The sequence below is a fragment of the Hyla sarda genome, chromosome 13 (genome assembly GCF_029499605.1).
Source record: "Hyla sarda isolate aHylSar1 chromosome 13, aHylSar1.hap1, whole genome shotgun sequence".
NCBI classification, from domain to species: domain Eukaryota; kingdom Metazoa; phylum Chordata; class Amphibia; order Anura; family Hylidae; genus Hyla; species Hyla sarda.
Genome location: NC_079201.1, coordinates 16,132,693 through 16,152,213, shown reverse-complemented (window position 1 = coordinate 16,152,213; position 19,521 = coordinate 16,132,693). Strand labels below are relative to the sequence as shown.

The 19,521-nt window shown below is 42.9% G+C and overlaps 1 protein-coding gene across 3 annotated transcripts in view; it reads right to left on the bottom strand.

The window, feature by feature from the left end:
* Window positions 1–19,521, bottom strand: part of EMILIN3 (elastin microfibril interfacer 3) — a 144,328-nt gene that overhangs the window by 6,944 nt on the left and 117,863 nt on the right. For 2 of the 3 annotated variants that reach the window (XR_008849689.1, XR_008849688.1), the window contains 2 exons: window positions 3,748–3,870; window positions 1,869–1,882 (listed from right to left, as the gene is read on the bottom strand). Coding sequence is in view for 1 of the 3 variants with exons in the window: in XM_056550718.1 (XP_056406693.1) it covers window positions 1,620–1,882; window positions 3,748–3,870; window positions 4,803–5,005 (589 nt within the window). In the remaining 2 variants the exon portion in view is untranslated. Of the gene's footprint in view, window positions 1–1,619; window positions 1,883–3,747; window positions 3,871–4,802; window positions 5,821–19,521 lie in introns of those variants that run through there. The other variant, XM_056550718.1, reaches the window with a different exon arrangement.

Genomic DNA, 19,521 nt, shown 5'->3' with positions numbered 1-19,521 from the left:
AAGGGGTTATCCAGGATTAGAATAACACAGCTGCTTTCTTCCATAAACAATGCCACTTTTGTCCTCAGTCTGTGTGTGGTATTGCAGCTCAGTTGCATGGAAGCAAAGGGAGCCAAGTTGTAATACCACATGCAACCTGAGCACTGGAGTGGCACTGTTTTTGGATAAAAGCTGCTATGTTTTTAGAATCCTGGATAGCCTCTTTAAATTCAGCCATTGAGCAGATTTAGGATATAAAAAAAATATTGTGTGACTATTAAGGTTGCATATTTGCATATCTATCTTTTTAAAGGGGTATTCCAGTGCTCCAGCGTAATGAACATTTTGTTCAGAACGCTCAGAGACTGAGGCCATGATTGTGATGTCACAGACACACCCCTCGTGACGTCACACCACACCCCCTCCATTCATGTCCATGGGAGGGGGCGTGTCAGCCGACATCCCCCCTCTCATAGACATGAATGGAGTGGGCGTGGCGTGATGTCACGAAGGAAGTGGCTGTGATATCACAATCACTGCCGCAGGAACCCGGCATTTGTTTAGAACACTGGGTGCTGCGGGAGATCTCAGGGGGCCCTAGAAACGGGACCCCCTTTAGGTGGTTCTCTGGTACTGTATAACTTATCCGCTATCTGGAGGATAGAGGATAAACGTCTAATCGCAAGGTATTGAAAGAGCTTTATTCATCATTCAGTTGTCATTACAAGTCATACAATAAATTACAATCACACAAAGCATGACAGTACAATATACAGCACAGGTTCCCTAAGCTATACACCGTACCACATGCTACACTAACACTCCGCTCCATCACTCGATAACGAAGGAACAAAGTCAAAAATCACAAGGGGTCCGACCTCCTAAAACCTCCTCAATCTCCAAAATGGGGCCCCGTGTCTCACTGTGTAGAGAGTTCCATGCACTACCTATGTGAGTGATGGAGATATACAAAGCATTGCGCACTTGCCCACCCACCGCTCCATGCACAGATGCAGGAGATTTGGGGGGGGGGGGGGGGGGTCTCAGCATTAACAAACCCTTAGCCTCTATCCTGCAAATTGGGGATGAATTCTAAAGTAGCGAAGTACTTCTTTTCCCTTTTTACAGTTGGGGGAAATCTATTAATCCTTTTGCACCACATTGTTGGTGTGAAATAGCTGCAGATTATGGCTCATGCTATTTTTGTATGATAATTGAAACTTTTTACTCTTCTTGCCTTTCGAAAATTGCCTTGGTAAGTGGATAGGGTTTATACATTGTATGCCTGAAAATGGCAAAAAGAGCCACAAATATTATGCCACTACTCATAGCCGGTGTACAGTTAATTTTCTGGCTTTACGACAAAGATGTGCCTCTTAATTAATTTGGCGCATCTAACTCCAACACATATCAATTTAAAAATGCAAAACAGTACAGCGAGTGTTGTACAGACACTGAATGAGCAGGGAATTCTGGGAGATTTAGCTCTAAAGCCTGTGGAATTTTGAACGCTCCTCGAGTATAATACAGGCTGGAGCTCAGGATAAGATAAAATGGATGATGAAGCATAAGGAAAGCAAAGAGTGTGTTAGTCAACTGAAGTCAAGTGTTGGTTAGTTTATACAAATGGTTTTACTTACCATAGCCAGTCTTCTTGGGTGATGCTGGCGGTTCAGGAAGAGTTTCTGGCTGCAACTTGGAATAGGTAGGTGGAGTCTTGGGTGGAGGGAACATCTTCTGCCCTGGAGAAGCTTTGGGTACCATATAGGGTGGAAGGTATCCTTGATGGACAGGAGGTCCATCTTGGCATGAGTCTCCTGAATGTCCAGGACAACAGCGCCACTGTAGTTCGGTCACTACCTTGTATCCAATCTTGTACTTGGGTCTGAACAGAGTCCTATACCTGTGTATAAAGGCGCAAATTAAGGATAGTGGAATCTGATAACCCTTATCTCTATTAGCAGCTTTAGCAATACCAAGGAAGGGGCATGTAACTAATCATTATATACGAGACCCCGGTATAGTGTCTTGCTAAGGAAAATCCTGTTTCTGAACATACACTTGTGTATGCTTGTCTTTAGATCTAGGTGCCACCCTTCAGCAACGTCACCGAGGACAGCTTATCATAAGGGGGGGGGGGGGTTTGTAGTATCCCTGTACTTGCCTTACAGCTGCCATATATCAGTAGTTGTGTGTCTGTAAAAACCTTTAAACTGAAAAAATATGTATGTGGGGATACTGTACATTAATAGGTATAAAAAAGTGTAAGGGATAAAAATATGATGCATTGGTCATATGACACTCCCCAGCTACTTTATATGCTGAAGGCTGTGGCAAGAGTCCCTAGTCCAACCTCCTCTCCCCAGAGGGTTGGGTCCAAACCAGTCTAGGTCTGGCTTTTGACCTCCTAGCTCTACTCCTGCTACTCTTACATACAACAAAGGCTAAAGTGTTAATCTTAGGTGCAGGGATAACGATATTGTACAAAGTTTGGAGGATTTCCCCAAAAAAGGTTTTCTCCAGTCCACACTGTGAAGGCAAAGTGCTCAAGTTCCAGCTCCATGAAGAAGTATCCTCATAGCCAGAGGAGAAGTAAGCTGAACAAGGGTCCCTCTGCATACACTAAACTCTTCAGTGACCTGCTGTCAAGGTTAGTGCTGTGTGGCTGAAAACGTCACAGAAGTTTCCTGTTTATGCCCTACACAAAAGGATATAATGTCGCTCAAATCTGTAAAAAGTATTTGCACCACAGTAATCCAACCTGTATAGGAATTCTACAGTAGAATACAAGCTAACTGGACTGCATCCGGTCTGCATTCTGTCTGCAACCACATCTACATTAGTAACTTCACGTACACATGCAAAGAGCACACAAGATACTTCCTATTTCTTGCTACTTTCTATTCAGTATTACTGCAAGAAAAGCAAGGGACAGTGACCAAACATAAAATTCCACAGTAACAAAGTAAAAAAATAACATTCCTTTCAGTATTGAAAAAAAACCTATATGATTTGCACAGAAGATTCAGTGATCAAATAGTTTTCACATAATCCTAGTGCACTATGGCAGTGGTGTCTAAATTGTGGACTTCCAGATCATGCAAAACTACAAATCCCAGCACACAGGGAGTTAAAGTTTTGCAAGATCTAGAGGTCCACATTTTGGAGAGCACTGCACGACGGGGACAACATATATGACAAAGCAATTGTTGGGCTCACATGGGACCACTAGGTTAGCTACACCCAGAGATGTAACTTGTAGCTTCTGGACCCCGATGCAAAAACTGCAACAGGGCCCCATGAGCCAATTATAATATTGGTCTCATATGGGGCAGATGTGTTTTAGGACCCCCTTAGAAACCAGGGCCCTGGTGCGACTGCTACCTCTGCCCCTGGCTACACCACCCTACCACAAGACTCTACCATATGCTTTCTGCACTACCAAGCCCATCATCCCCGTGGGTACCCCACTGGAGCCCACAGACCTAGATTACACAGTGGTTAGTGAGATGAATAATGTATTATCCAGGGCAGCGCAGTGGATTAATGGGTCCTGCTATTGCGTTCCAAAAATCTGAACACAGCCAACATCTGCATGAAGTTTGTAAGTTCTCCATGTGTCCCCCCTCCGGGTATTGCAATTTGCTTACATACAATTTAGTTGGTTTCCTATAAAAAAATGTTTCCCTAATGGGAGCATATGTATAAAATTGAAGAAACACTTCATTGTGATATTAGGCCATGTTGGCTTCCAGCATGGTAACTTACACTACGGTCCCCGGGCACTTGGGTCCCCAACTGCACTTGAGGTACTCGGCTTTGACGTAGGGTTCGGTGCCATCCTGCAGAGTGCAAGTCACATTCTTCTCCACGACATACACACAATAATTCCTAAAAAAAACAACAACAAGAAGAAAGGATACAGAGGTTAAAACCAAAATGAAACAAAAAAAAACATATAAAAGTGTATAAAAAAGTATGTATACTTCTATCGAAATAGAGACCCTACTAGTCCACAAATGCAAGAACTGTACGTGCATATTGATAAATGGGAATGCCATGCTGTGAGAGTGGCGCTGGCAATAGAAGAAGATACAATTTCCCCCATGTTATTCCGGGCAGGGTGCCAGAAGCATGCAAAGAACAAGGGAACCCAGTGAAAGAGCTGTTATATGAGCCCGTAGAATATTGTTCTATCGATTATATTTTTTCTCAATTTCATGCAACCACAACAAATACGGAACGAGAGTCCAAGTAATTCTTGGCCGGTTGCCTAACTACCTCTACTAGCATGCTGGTCGTGTTCTTTTGTTACAGGTTGATCTACCTGAGATGGAGTTAAGTTAAATGTATGGCATGTTTTCGCACCAAGGAGACCTTCTGCCTTCTCGAGAGATGGAGTCCAAATGAATAGATGGCATATTTGGCACTAGGGAGACCCCCGAGAAGGTGCGGAGACCTTCAAGAAGAGACGTCAAGACCTGCTACAATGCTTACTTCACAGGTAAGTGATGAAAGATAGAAGTATGTTCTACTGTAATGGATACAATGTATCACTTGTTGACTAAACAGTTAGTTTGTATTTGTTGTTTGAAATGTTGATACTTTTATATACATCAGAATGTTGCGTTGTGCACCAGTACTTTTCCTCTACGACGACAACGCTCTGTGGTCCTCCAGATGAAGCAAAACTACAACCCCTAGCATGCCCGGACAGCCGTTGGCTGTCCGGGCATGCTAGGAGTTGTAGTTTAGCAAATTTGGACACCTAGAAACTTACATTATAATATTGTACAGAAATAAGGACATTACGGGGACGTTACCTGTGCTTGGTGATGGGCTTGCCGTAAGTTTGAGGTTGAGGACCCGAGGTATACAAGCTGTGGATGAACCTTCCGTTGGCCGGAGGTGGGTAATACGTCCCTTTGGCATCCACTGACGATAGTAAACCACTAATAGAGAAAGCAACTAGAACCAAGATCCTGAGAGGTCTGTCTTCCATTCTTCTGATGGGTGAAGGGTACATGTGGCGGGGACTCAACGTTGCGATCTTCAAATCTCTATATCCTTTCCAAAAAAAAAAAAAGGGGGGGGGGGGGGTCTGTTGAAAGTGATCGGAACTTTTACATATACACTCCAAACCCTTCAGCAATGACTCTTCGCAGTCCAAGTGGACTTTTGTCTGTCGGATGCTCTTCAAGTAGCCTCAAGGACTATGTCGGAGGATTCGCTCCAAAAAAAAACAAAATGCGGGGTTCTTGTCCTTGACTATGAAAAAACTAAAGATCCCTTGGAAGTCATTAGCCGGACATGTGAGATGCTTGTCCTCTGATGGCACTTGATCATCAGACTTGAGTTGGTTTCGGTGCCACTCGTTGTGACAGTCTTTGGCTAAGGTTGCTGGCTCAGAGGAGCATAGTTTCCATCCTTTTTTTTTTAGCTGTCCTCACTTGTGCTCCTCAGAGTCTTTATTTTGCATGGTCTCGCACCTTCACAGTGCACCTTCTGAAAGATGGATTGTTGTCTTTATTTTCGGATAGGACTTTGAGAGTCGTTCTGTCTGACTGTAACTCTCTGTCTCCCTCTCTCCCCCTGTCCCTGTCAGCTCCTCACAGCTCCCTCTATACCCCAGACCTGTTAAAGGGGAGGGGGTGACCGGGGTGGAGGGAGAGGAGGAGTTTTGTGGGATTAGAATAATATACCCCCCTGCACTGCCCTTTCCTGAAGCTGCGTTACCTCTGCCAGCAGCAACATGAGACTAAAGGCTGGCACTGTGTGTCACATCCAGCGGAGAGCATGTACCATGCAACATGCAACGCAGTCCCGTCCGGCACCTCTGCCTGCCACCTCATCCCGACACATGGAGGGGGGGGGGCAGAATGCACAGCAACTTGTGGAGAAGCAGACAAATGAGAATGATGGCAGATACATTGTGCACAGGAACCTGCTCATCCACAGCTCTGCCCATGGTCCGTACTCACATATGGCTGCAGACATTCTTCATTGATAGGATATATATTAGCCGACATTTATATTTCTATTTGTGTATCGTAGCCAAGGTATAAGAACTGCTGTTACATAGTTACGTAGTATAGTTAAAGGGGTACTCCTGTAATTTACTTTCATTAAAAAATCTTAATCCTTCCAGTACTTATCAGCTGCTGTATATACTACAGAGGAAGTTGAGTTGTTCTTTCCAGTCTGACCACAGTGCTCTCTGCTGACACCTCTGTCCATGTTAGGAACTGTCCAGAACAGGAGAGGTTTTTCTATGGGGATATGCTCCTTCTCTGGACAGTTCCTGATACAGACAGAGGTGTCAGCAGAGAGCACTGTGGTCAGACTGGAAAGAACAGTTTCTTTTTTTTCCTCAATTTTTCCAACAGATTTAACATGCAGGTTTTCCTTGCTTTCGAACAAAGCATAATTTGGCGCAAATTGTCCTTGTAATGATGGACGGAATGTAGGACGGCGCACATCAGAAAGCAACTATATACACTGACCAACAAATGATCACAAAGAAACGGAGTGACTTTTTGCAAAATAAAACTAATATTTATTGGTATACATTAAAATTGCATGACACGCATATAAAAACGGAGAAACTCCGCTGGATGAGAAAAACAACGTCACTCTGGCTGTAAACATCATAAACATTGTAACATGTTCTCATAGCATGAAAAGACCCTCATACCCCTCAAAGTGCAGTGCGACCAACAGAGAACATAGACAACCCATAGAGAGTAAAACCACAATGGTGTACACAGCCAGAGTGACACCACCCCAACGCACGTTTCGGGATGTCCTTCATCCTGGGGGTGGCCGACAAGTAGACTGTATTTAGTCTGACAGAATGTTTACATTCCACTATCTATCTATCCATCTCATACCTATCTATCTATCTCATATCTATCTATCTATCTCATATCTATCTATCTATCTATCTCATATCTATCTATCTATCTATCTATCTATCTCATATCTATCTATCTCATATCTATCTATCTATCTATCTATCTCATATCTATCTATCTATCTCATATCTATCTATCTATCTATCTCATATCTATCTATCTATCTATCTCATATCTATCTATCTATCTATCTCATATCTTTCTATCTCATATCTATCTATCTATCTATCTCATATCTATCTATCTATCTCATATCTATCTATCTATCTATCTATCTCATATCTATCTATCTATCTCATATCTATCTATCTATCTATCTCATATCTATCTATCTCATATCTATCTCATATCTATCTATCTCATATCTATCTATCTATCTCATATCTATCTATATATCTCATATCTATCTATCTATATCTATCTATCTAATATCTATCTATCTATCTCATATCTATCTATCTATCTATCTCCTATCTATCTATCTCATATCTATCTATCTATCTCATATCTATCTATCTCATATCTATCTATCTATCTCATATCTATCTATATATCTATCTATCTCATATCTATCTATCTCATATCTATCTATCTATCTATCTATCTCATATCTATCTATCTATCTCATATCTATCTTTCTATCTATCTATCTCATATCTATCTATCTCATATCTATCTCATATCTATCTATCTATCTCATATCTATCTATCTCATATCTATCTATCTATCTCATAAATATCTATATATCTATCTATCTCATATCTATCTCATATCTATCTATCTCATATCTAACTATCTATCTATCTATCTCATATCTATCTATCTCATATCTATCTATCTATCTATCTATCTCATATCTATCTATCTATCTACTCATATCTATCTATCTATCTCATATCTATCTATCTCATATCTATCTATCTCATATCTATCTATCTCATATCTATCTATCTCATATCTATCTATCTCATATCTATCTATCTCATATCTATCTATCTCATATCTATCTCATATCTATCTATCTATCTATCTCATATCTATCTATCTATCTATCTCATATCTATCTCATATCTATCTATCTCATATCTATCCATCTATCTATCTCATATCTATCTATCTATCTATCTCATATCTATATCATATCTATCTATCTATCTATCTCATATCTATCTATCTCATATCTATCTATCTCATATCTATCTATCTATCTCATATCTATCTATCTCATATCTATCTCATATCTATCTATCTATCTCATATCTATCTATCTCATATCTATCTATCTATCTCATATCTATCTCATATCTATCTCATATCTATCTATCTATCTATCTCATATCTATCTATCTATCTCATATCTATCTAGCTATAAAAATACAGATGTATGTCTTACAGTCCCCATGCACATTAGGAAAAAGATGTCTGAACGTGACTGTCTAATGCAGTATTTCCCAACCAGTGTGCCTCCAGCTGTTGCAAATCTACAACTCCCAGCATGCCTGGACAGCCAACGGCACAAGCAGTCATCCTCCAGCACACAGAAGAAGAAAAACCCCTGCGGGGGAAACCTCTAGGGCAGTGTTATCCAACCAGAGTGCCTCCAGCTGTTGTAAAACTACAACTCCCAGCATGCCCGGACAGCCGAAGGCTGTCCGGGCATGCTGAGAGTTGTAGTTTTGCTACAGCTGGAAACACTAATATACATCTAGCATCATAGACCATACAAAAGTATGCAGTTTCGAAGCCCAGTAGAAGAGGAGGTGCGTGTAAGATGGATGCACGGAATGTGAGGATGTTCATGTGTCATGGACGGTCGCAGAATTCCTCACCCGGCTGTCACCAAACACAGACGTCTTGTCTTTGTGATGCCATTGATGTGTCACCCCCCTGCTTCATCCACTCTACAAACACCAGTTTCCAGCTCGAGCCCTCCCAGCCCATTATCACAAGGGCACCAAGTGCAGGAGTAAATAATGGGATCAGGTGGGGCAGCAGGTCAGGCTGGGGCGGCCCACCCAAAAAACATTTTTGCATACGTTTTCCTAGGATTTTTGACATGGGAATTTTGGAAAATTGACTGACCTGGTCTCGTTTTTACACATTCTACCCAGAGGTAAAAGGGGTGACATTTTTGGGCTTGCGCATTTTTATGACGTTTACGCAAAAACTGCATGCGCCATTATGGTGCATATTTAAAGGGGTATTCCAGGGAAAAAAACTTTCTTTTATATATCAACTGGCTCCAGAAAATTGAACAGATGTGTACATTATTTCTATTAAAAAATCTTAATCCTTCCAATAATTACCAGCTGCTGAAGTTGAGTTGTTGTTTTCTGTCTGACAACAGTGCTCTCTGCTGACATCTCTGCTTGTCTTGGGAACTGCACAGAGTAGAAGAGGTTTGCTATGGGGATTTGCTTCTACTCTGGACAGTTCCCGAGACAGGTGTCATCAGAGAGCACTTAGACAGAAAAGAACAACTCCACTTCAGCAGCTCATAAGTAATGAAAGGATTAAGATTTTTTAATAGAAATAATTTACAAATCCGTTTAACTTTCTGGAGCCAGTTGATATATAATTTTTTTTTCCTGGAATACCCCTTTAAAAGTAAAATCTGCCCCATAGACTACAGTGTATTTGACCAAATGAATGTAAGATGATTTTTTTTTTTTTTGAGTAACTGGATAGGTTATTGTAAAGTTGTATTTCTAGATCAGTGTTTCCCAACCAGTGTGCCTCCAGCAGTTGCAAAACTACAACTCCCAGCATGCCCGGACAGCCAAAGGCACAAACAGTCATCCTCCAGCACACAGAATATAAAAAAAAAAACTGAAATTACTTCATTAATTTAAAAATCTTAATCCTTCCAGTAGTTATCAGCTTCTGTATACTACAGAGGAAGTTGTATTTCTTTCTGGGGGGTCCTTTTGATCTGACCACAGTGCTCTCTGCTGACACCTCTGTCCATCTCAGGAACTGCCAGAGTAAAAGCAAATCCCCATAGCAAACCTCTCCTACTCTGGACAGTTCCTGATACGGACAGAGGTGTCAGCAGAGAGCACTGTGAAATATAACTTTCTGTGATGCATACAGCAGCTGATAAGTACTGGAAGGATTAAAGGGGTACTCCGTTGAAAAACTTTTCTTTTTAAATCAACTGGTGCCAGAAAGTGAAACAGATTTGTAAATGACTTCTATTAAAAAAAATCTTAATCCTTCCTGTACTTATTAGCTGCTGAATACTACAGTGGAAATTCTTTTCTTTTTGAAACACAGAGCTCTCTGCTGACATCACGAGCACAGTGCTCTCTGCTGACATCTCTGTCCATTTTAGGAACTGTCCAGAGTAAAAGGAAATCCCCATAGCAAACATATGCTGTTCTGGACAGTTCCTAAAATGGACAGAGATGTCAGCAGAGAGCACTGTGCTCGTGATGTCAGCAGAGAGCTCTGTGTTTCAAAAAGAAAAGAATTTCCGCTGTAGTATTCAGCAGCTAATAAGTACAGGAAGGATTAAGCTTTTTTAATAGAAGTAATTTACAAATATGTTTCACTTTCTGGCACCAGTTGATTTAAAAAAAAAAAAAAAAGTTTTTCACCGGAGTACCCCTTTAAGTTGATTTGAAAAAATTGTGAGTATTCCTTTAAGTCAGATTAACTCTTTACCTTTACCATGATAATCCCGAAAACGGTGGCAGAAAGTTGAATGGAGCGGCAGTTCAGCTTGTGCGACGTCACCCTATTTATTGTCTATGGAGCTGCTGGAGATGGCCAAGCACAGTTCTTGGCTATCTCCAGCTGCTCCATAGACACTGAATGGAGCTGCTGCGTGCCGACCCACCGCTTCATTTTAAACAAAGGAGTTGAGCACCATTTTGGAGAACAGCGTCCCCCACGATCTCACACTTATCCCCTATATTGTGGATAGAGGATACGTTAATTTAAGTCCGAACCCCCCTTTAAAAGAAGATTTCAGGGCCCCCCCCCCCATCATTTTTGTGTTAAAAAGTGTCCCCCTTTCCGTATAACCATTATTGTTGCATCTAAAATGCATTATAGGGGTCGTCTTAAGACAACTACATCTTGACTGAAAGCTGGCACCGGCCCGTATTATCGTTGTCCCAGACAGCACGATGACTTTGTGGACTAATGGTAATGTTGCTGGGGAGATCATGGTGACCGTCCTGCTGTCAAGATGGCACGGCAATATTCGACAGACAGATGGCAAACCCGGAAACACTCTACTCAGATGAGGTGCAGGGCGTTACAAAAAATATATATACAGGTTCACAAAGTTGGGTCGGACTAGGGCGTTAGGGTGTGGAGGGACTTGGAGAAAAAGGTTAAAGGGGTACTCTGCCGAAAGACATCTTATCCTCTATCCAAAGGATGTCTGATCGAAGATGGGACCCCCACGATCTGTGGCACCCCAGTCATCTGTGAACAGAGCAAACTCCGCCCTGTGCCGGATGACAGCCACCACGCCCCCTCCATTCATGTCTATGGGAGGGGGCATGGCGTCACGAACGTGAAAGCTCCAAGCTTCGGTGTTCCGGACGCCGCCGCTGCCAGCCCGGAGATCGCGGAGCTCCCCAGTGGTGGAACCCCCACGATCAGACATCTTATCTCCTATCCTTTGGAGTACCCCTTTAAGTAGAAAAGAGGACAGTTTAGGTGTAGTGGTGGATGGGGCCATAGTGATATGGGAAAGGGGGCAGTAGGGACTAGGAGGACAATTCATTGGTCAAAGGGAAAGAGTGGGGGGTTAGGGTTTGGCAAGGAAGAAAAGGGTAAAAGAAGGGACAGGTAGAGAATATATAAAGTGAGGAAACGGCAGTTCAGACCATTTTGTGGTTTTCCATCTGTGTTAAGAACCTCCCATCCTCCTTCCCTAGTTGGTTCCGAGTGTCATTGGACTATTATTTCCTAATAAGGTTTTCTATCCTGCAGTGGGTTGTTATTTTCATGGTGTAAAGGTGGTAGTATAACTCGTCACGGCAGCTTTTTGGGGTGGCATGGGGAGGGGGGGTCAGTAATAGAAAAGACAATGGAATTGGTGGAGGAAGGGGAACGGAGTTAAAGGTTCTAGACCCCCTGGTTTGGTGCTGGTGGTTCCTAGGATCCTTATTGGAATCCTCAGTGGTCTAAGCCAGACTGTTGAGACATGCAGCTTTATTAGTTGGGCTGTCCTTTTTTTTTTTACTTAAAGGGGTACTCTGCCCCTAGACATTTTATCCCTTTATCCCTTACCTTTTAGACCGCCGCGATCTCCGTGCTGCACCCGGCGTTCGTTAGAGCATTCGTTTTCAGCTTGTGACGTCACGGTCTTGCCCCCTCAATGAAAGTCTATGGGAGGGGGCGTGACGGCCGTCACGCCCCCTCCCATAGACTTGCATTGAGGGGGCACGGCCGTGACTGCACGAGCGGGGCGTAACCGTGAAGTTACGAGCCTCCGACCCGCATCACCAGTGATCCGGCACGGAGCAAAGTTCACTCCATGAACCGGATATCTGGGGTGCCGCAGCCGAGATTGCGGGGGTCTCCAGCAGTGGGACCCCCGCAATCAGACATCTTATCCCCTATCCTTTGGATAGAGGATAAGATGTCTAGGGGCGGAGTACCTCTTTGAAGTCGAACTCCAGTCAAAATTAACTTATCTTCTATTCACAGGATAGGGGACAAGTAGCTGATCGTGTCGGGTCCGACTGCTGGGACCCGGCTCACAGTGAGGAGCACGTGCAGTAGACGCAATCCAGGTAACAAGCTAAGATTAGGAGTGTTCCTTTTAAGAGAGTGCTCCTAATCTCAACTCGGTACCTGTATAAAAGACACCTTGGAGCCAGAAATCCCGCTGATTAATAGGGGACTAAGTAAATAAATTCATAACCTATTTTTGCTCTTCTGGATTTTTTGTTGTTATACCGTCTCTCACCATTTAAATAAACCGACCATTAAAGGGGTACTCCGGTGGAAAACATTTTTTTTATTTATTTTTTATCAACTGGTGCCAGTAAACAGATTTGTAAATGACTTCTATTTAAAAATCTTAACCCTTCCAGTACTTATCAGCTGCTGTATGCTCCACAGGAAGTTATTTTCTTTTTGAATTTCTTTTCTGTCTGACCACAGTGCTCTCTGCTGACACATCTCTCCATGTCAGGAACTGTCCAGAGTAGGAGCAAATCCCGTTTAAAGGGGTATTCCAGGCAAAACCTTTTTTATATATATATATATATCAACTGGCTCCGGAAAGTTAAACAGATTTGTAAATTACTTCTATTAAAAAATCTTAATCCTTCCAATAGTTATTAGCTTCTGAAGTTTTCTGTCTAACTGCTCAATGATGATGTCACGTCCCGGGACGTGAGTCATCAGAGAGCAGATAGACAGAAAACAACAACTCAACTTCAGAAGCTAATAACTATTGGAAGGATTAAGATTTTTTAATAGAAGCAATTTACAAATCTGTTTAACTTTCCGGAGCCAGTTGATATATAAAAAAAAGTTTTTGCCTGGAATACCCCTTTAACGTGATTTTTTATTAGGTTTTTCAAAGAATTAGACAAAAAGGACATTTCAACAATGAATTTGGAATGTAATCTAGAACCAATTAATATGTATTCGTCCGTAAAAAGACAATGTTATTAATAATGCAAATCCCCATAGCAAACCCATCCTGCTCTGGACAGTTCCTGAGATGGACAGAGGTGTCAGCAGTCACTGTGGTCAGGCAGTAAAGAAAATTTAAAAGAAAAGAACTTCCTGTGCAGCATACAAACCTCTTCTACTCTATGCAGTTCCCGAGACAGACAGAGGTGTCAGCAGAGAGCACTGTGGTCAGACAGAAAAAGAACAACTCAACTTCAGCAGCTGATAGGTACTGGAAGGATTAAGATTTTTAAATAGAAGTCATTTCTGGCACCAGTTAATTTAAAAAAAATAGTTTTTCACCGGAGTACCCCTTTAAAATGATTTCTTTGTCTGTGGGCGAATGTACAAAACCAGCAGGGGGGTCAAATATTTTTTTCCTTCACCATACATTACCCCATCTGCCATTCGGGACTGCCTGTGACAATACTGTGGGAGCTTTAATAGAGCCTATATTTCGTCACAGCGTGTCAGAGAAGGAAGACCATTTGCAACCTTCGCGGCAATCGCACGGCCTTCATAGAAAACGATTTCCATCAGTTTTGCGAAAACAAAGAACAGAAAGAAACATAACAAGTACAGAAAAGCGTACGCATGTCATAAACAATACTGTAACTCTGCAGCATCCTTTTCATAGGACTTCTAAATATTCCATTGGGGGGGGGGGGGGGGGGGGTTAGATGAGGCTCCAGGGGGCCCTGCTTCCCCAGCACCAATCCCAGACTGCCTGCTATTTCCTGAGATTAAAGCACCTTATAGAAAACACTCGGAGAATTTCTCCCTGCGTCTTGCGTTGCGCACCAAGGACCCAGAAATTTCGGGAAGGGGGGGGGGGGGAGGGAGGGTTGAGTAGCTCGAGGGGTGGCACAGAAAATAGAATAGAACTGAGAAGGCTGGATGAAGGGTGAAGGCCTTGTAGTCAATGCAGGTCCATATGTTGTGTTTCACAACCAGCGCTCTTTCCTCTTCGTGACACCTCCGCGTTTCTGCCTATTGACCTTGCATTCGCAAAGTCAACACAGCAATTCGGTCAGCATAAAGAATTAGGTTCTGCTTTATTTTTGTGTATATTGTCCCAATATGTATGTTATTAGAAACTACCAAAAAACCTTCTTCGGGTTAGAGCAGTGTTTCCTGACCAGGGTGCCTCCAGCTGTTGCAAAACTACAACTCCCAGCATGCCCGGACAGCCGAAGGCCGAAGGCACCTCTTCTTCTACTGGGCTCCTTAATAGTAGATGTATATTAGTGATTCCAGCTGTTGCAAAACTACAACTCCCAGCATGCCCGGACAGCCGAAGGCACCTCTTCTTCTACTGGGCTCCTTAATAGTAGATGTATATTAGTGATTCCAGCTGTTGCAAAACTACAACTCCCAGCATGCCCGGACAGCCGAAGGCTGTCCGGGCATGCTGGGAGTTGAAGTTTTGCAACAGCTGGAGGCACACTGCTTGGATAACATTGCCCTTGAGGTTTAACCACAGGGGGTATTTTCCTCTTCTGTGTGCTGGAGGATGACCGTTTGTGCCATTGACTATCCGGACATGCTGGGAGTTGTAGTTTTGCAACAGCTGGAGGCACACTGGTTGGATAACATTGCTCTTGAGGTTTCACCACAGGGGGGGATTTTCCTCTTCTGTGTGCTGGAGGATGACCGTTTGTGCCATTGACTATCCAGACATGCTGGGAGTTGTAGTTTTGCAACAGCTGGAGGCACACTGGTTGTGTAAAGCAGTGTGCCTCCAGCTGTTTAAAAACTATAACTCCCAGCATGGCCGGGCAAACATTCATTCTCTAGCACACAAAAGAGGAAAAAAACCCTGTGGAGGAAACCTCTATGGCGGTGATAACCAACCAGTGTGCCTCCAGCTGTTGCAGAAATACAACACCCAGCATGCCCGGACAGTCAATGGCACAAACCGTCATCCTCCAGCACACAGAAGAGGAAAAAAAAACCTTTGGGGAAACCTCTAGTGCAATGTTATCCAACCAGTGTGCCTCCAGCTGTTGCAAAACTACAACTCCCAGCATGCCCGGACAGCCAAAGCCTTTCCACTGCAAAATGTACCCATGCCTTCTGTAATGATTTTATTTGGTAATGTTTCATGTTTCATCTGGCTACGAACCAATATGGCTACCGTGATAGCTTTCACAGGGATGGTCACATATGTTTGTTTTTGTTTTTTTGCAAGTAGGGTAAATGCACACTAGACGGATTTGCTGCAGATTTTCTGTGCGGAATTTTGCTAGGAGACGGATTACAGTATAGACAAAGTAGATGGGATTGTTTAAAGGATAGGGGACAAGTGTCTGATTGTGGGGATCCAGGGTTACGACCTCATCCAACTGTATTTATGTTACGATTACCGTACCCCCTATGGACCTGAGGAAGAGGGTTGCATTACCCTAGAAACCCGTTGTATGTGTGATTAATAGAAAATTAATTGCTCCTGAAACAATTAATCCAACATATGGACTCTGCGTTGAGCGCCAACCTATTTCTTTTTTCCGGTTACCGCACTGTTTCTACACCACCCCGGCCCCGGGCCATGGTTTGATGCCTGCTGCTCCCGCTCTCCCGGGTCTAAGTAAACCCCGATGGGCTCTTCACAGTGTCGTGCCCTCAGCATGGCACCTCCAGGTGAGCGTACTACTGTACTTGCTCACATATTATACATCAGGATAACGGCTGTATGCTACAGAGGAAATTCTTTTCTTTTTGAATTTCATTTTTGTTTTATCCACAGTGCTCTCTGCTGACACCTGATGCCCGTATCAGGAACTGTCCAGAGCAGGTGAAAATCCCCATTGCAAACCTATGCTGCTCTGGACAGTTCCTGACACGGACAGAGGTGTCTGCAGAGAGCACTGTGGATAAGACAAAAAAAATTTTTAAAAAGAAAACAATTTTCTCTGTAGCATACAGCTGCTAAAAAGTACTGGAAGGGTAAAGATTTTTTAATAGAAGTAATTTACAAATGTGAGGGCAGAAAAAGCACGCACTTACATGCGAAACTGCCGGCGTAGCCTCCGAGCGCCACACTTCACCAGTGCCTATGCCGTGACCCGGCACCCATGTCACTGGACTTCAAGACCTGATAGTCTCTGCTTTGCGGTGAGTGCACCTATGTTTTCTTTGGTTGTTTTTAATTTACAAATCTGTTTAACTTTCTGGCACCAGTTGATTTAAAAAAAATTTTTTTCCACCGGAGTACCCCTTTAAGCTTGTATAAGAGTGAACAAAAAATGTAATGAATGATAGAAAGACAAAGGAGAAACTTTGATGCGTTTCGAACCGCATGGTTCTTAGTCATGGCATGGCAACAATACAATTTAGGACAGGAACAAACATCTTAATGAGACAGCACCTTATTTAAAGGGGTAATCCAGTCACTAAAAATTGTTAGCCTATCCTGCATCAATATAAGATTGGTGTGAGTCTGACTCTCTGTGTGGGGCAGTGTGCATTTAGTTGCAAAATTGTTATTGTATATTAAATTGCCATAACAGCATACACTGAGGTATTCTGAAAGTAAGGGTGAAGTATTTGCATATCTTGTATGAGGTGAAAGAATCACTGGCTTCTATGCAGAAGTTTCCAGAAAGGCTGTAGAAATAGTTCCTAGTCTAAACCCCACTCCTTAGAGGGCTGGACCCAAACAAACCAGTTCAGTCTAGTCCAGTGTTTTCCAACCAGGGTGGCTTTATCTGTTGCAAAACTACAACTCACAGCATGCTCGGACAGCTGAAGGTTGTCCGGGCATGCTGGGTGTTGTAGTTTCGCAACAGCTGAAGGCACCCTCGTTGGGAAACGCTGGTCTAGTCAGAATTTGAGTCTGGCGAAAGCCGCATCTCTCCTAGTTCGGCTCCCGCTAGGTAGACATATACCTAGTCAAGTGTGTTTTTCTTAAGTCCAGTTAAAGGGGTACTCTGTCCACAGACATGTTATCCCCTATCCAAAGGATAGGGGATAAGATGTCTGATCGCGGGGGTCCCGCCACTTGGCCAAAGACCGTGAGGGGTCCCAGTGGCCGGATAGGGGATAAGATGTCTGTGGGCAGAGTACCCCTTTAAATTCAGGCCAATCCTGTCCTGCATCCTGTTCAAGCCGAAGCCTGCTTTAAACAAGTCACAAATCCTGTCCCGTGCACTTTTATGTATTGCATTAGGAATAAGGACTATTTGGCTGCCGAAAAATGTGTTTTAGTTTAATTTTGTAACATTTAAAAAAAAAATTATTCCAAGTAAACTTTATAAATCGTCGAAATGTAGGTATTTATCAGCTGCGGAAACTAAAACTCCCTTCCGGATTCCAATTAGCCCTTTCTGGATGTTATCTTTCCAATCGGCCATCAACACTTTTCTTAATAGGAAGGCCCCCGCCCTGACCGCTGTCTCTTTAAAGAACCACTTATGTTGGCAGTACAGGGACTGAAACAGGTTGGGAAAAAAGGAATGGAATGCAGAACCTTATTCCAACCAGGGTGCCTCCAGCTGTTGCAAAACGGCAACTCCCAGCATGCCTGGCAGACAGCCAAAGGGGGAGCATACTCAACTGAACAGTGAAAGCAATCCAATGATTGCTTATATGAGTCCCCCTATAGGACTTAAAACGTGTTAAAAAATGTTTTAAAGAATATAATAAATAAGCCCCTACCCTAAAAAAAAGTTTAACCCACTCCCCCCTCTCATTTTACCATTTTACAAATAAAAAAACATTTGTAGAATAATAAATAAACAAACAGTTTTGGTATCGGCGAGTGTGGAAATGTCTGTACTATAAAAATATCATCCCGTTTGGTGAATGACGCAAATAAAAAGAAAATAACAGCCTTAAAATGCTGCTTTTTGGTCGCTACACAGCCCAGAAAAAAAATTCTTAAAAAGTCACAAATAGGCAAAAGTGTAACCAAAAAAAAAACTAAAGATCACGGTGCAGAAAAATAACCCTCATACTGCCCTATATTCCTAAAAATAAAAAAGTTATAGGGTTCAGAATAGGGGAAATGTAAGCATATTTTTTATTTTATTTTTATTTTATTTTATTTTTTACAATAATAAAAAAGCATGTACGCTTGGGTATCGTTGGATTGGTATTGACCCAAAGTATAAAGAAAACATGTCAGTTTTACCATAAAGTGCACTGCGTAAAAACACCCCCCACCAAAGTAGCAAAATTACATTATATATATATATATATATATATATGTGTGTATGTGTGTATGTTTTTTACTTTGCCAAACATTTTAATTGAAAAGTGTCATAGCAAAGAACAATTTGTTGTGGAAAACAAAAGTCCTCATATAGTCTGTGGATGGAAAAATTAAATAGTTACCGTATTTTTCGTCCTATAGGACGCACCGGCGTATAAGACGCACCCAATTTATAGGTGCAAAATCTAAAAAAATAAAGATTTTGAACCCAATAGTGGTCTTCAACCTGCGGACCTCCAGATGTTGCAAAACTACAACTCCCAGCATGCCCGGACAGCCGTTGGGCATGCTGGGAGTTGTAGTTTTGCAACATCTGGAGGTCCGCAGATTGAAGACCACTGCATAGGAGGTAATACTCACGTGTCCCCGCCGCTCCGGACCCGTCACCGCTGCCCTGGATGTCGCTCCATCGCTGTCGCCGTGTCCCCGTGGCTCCGGAACGTCTCTGCTGCCGGCCGGGTATCCTCGCTCTCCGTCGCCGCCATCACGTCGTTACGCACGCCGACGCACGTACGCGATGACGAGGAAGGAGAGTGCCGGCCATACAGGGGATCCCTGAACGGAGAAGACACCGAGGAGGCAGGTAAGGTCCCTCCCGGTGTCCTGTAAGCACTAACCCGGCTATTCAGTCGGGCTGTTCGGGACCGCCGCGGTGAAATCACGGTGGTCCCGAACAGCCCGACTGAACAGCCGGGTTAGTGTCACTTTCCCTTCAGACGCAGCGGTCAGCTTTGATCGCCGCGTCTGAAGGGTTAATACAAGGCATC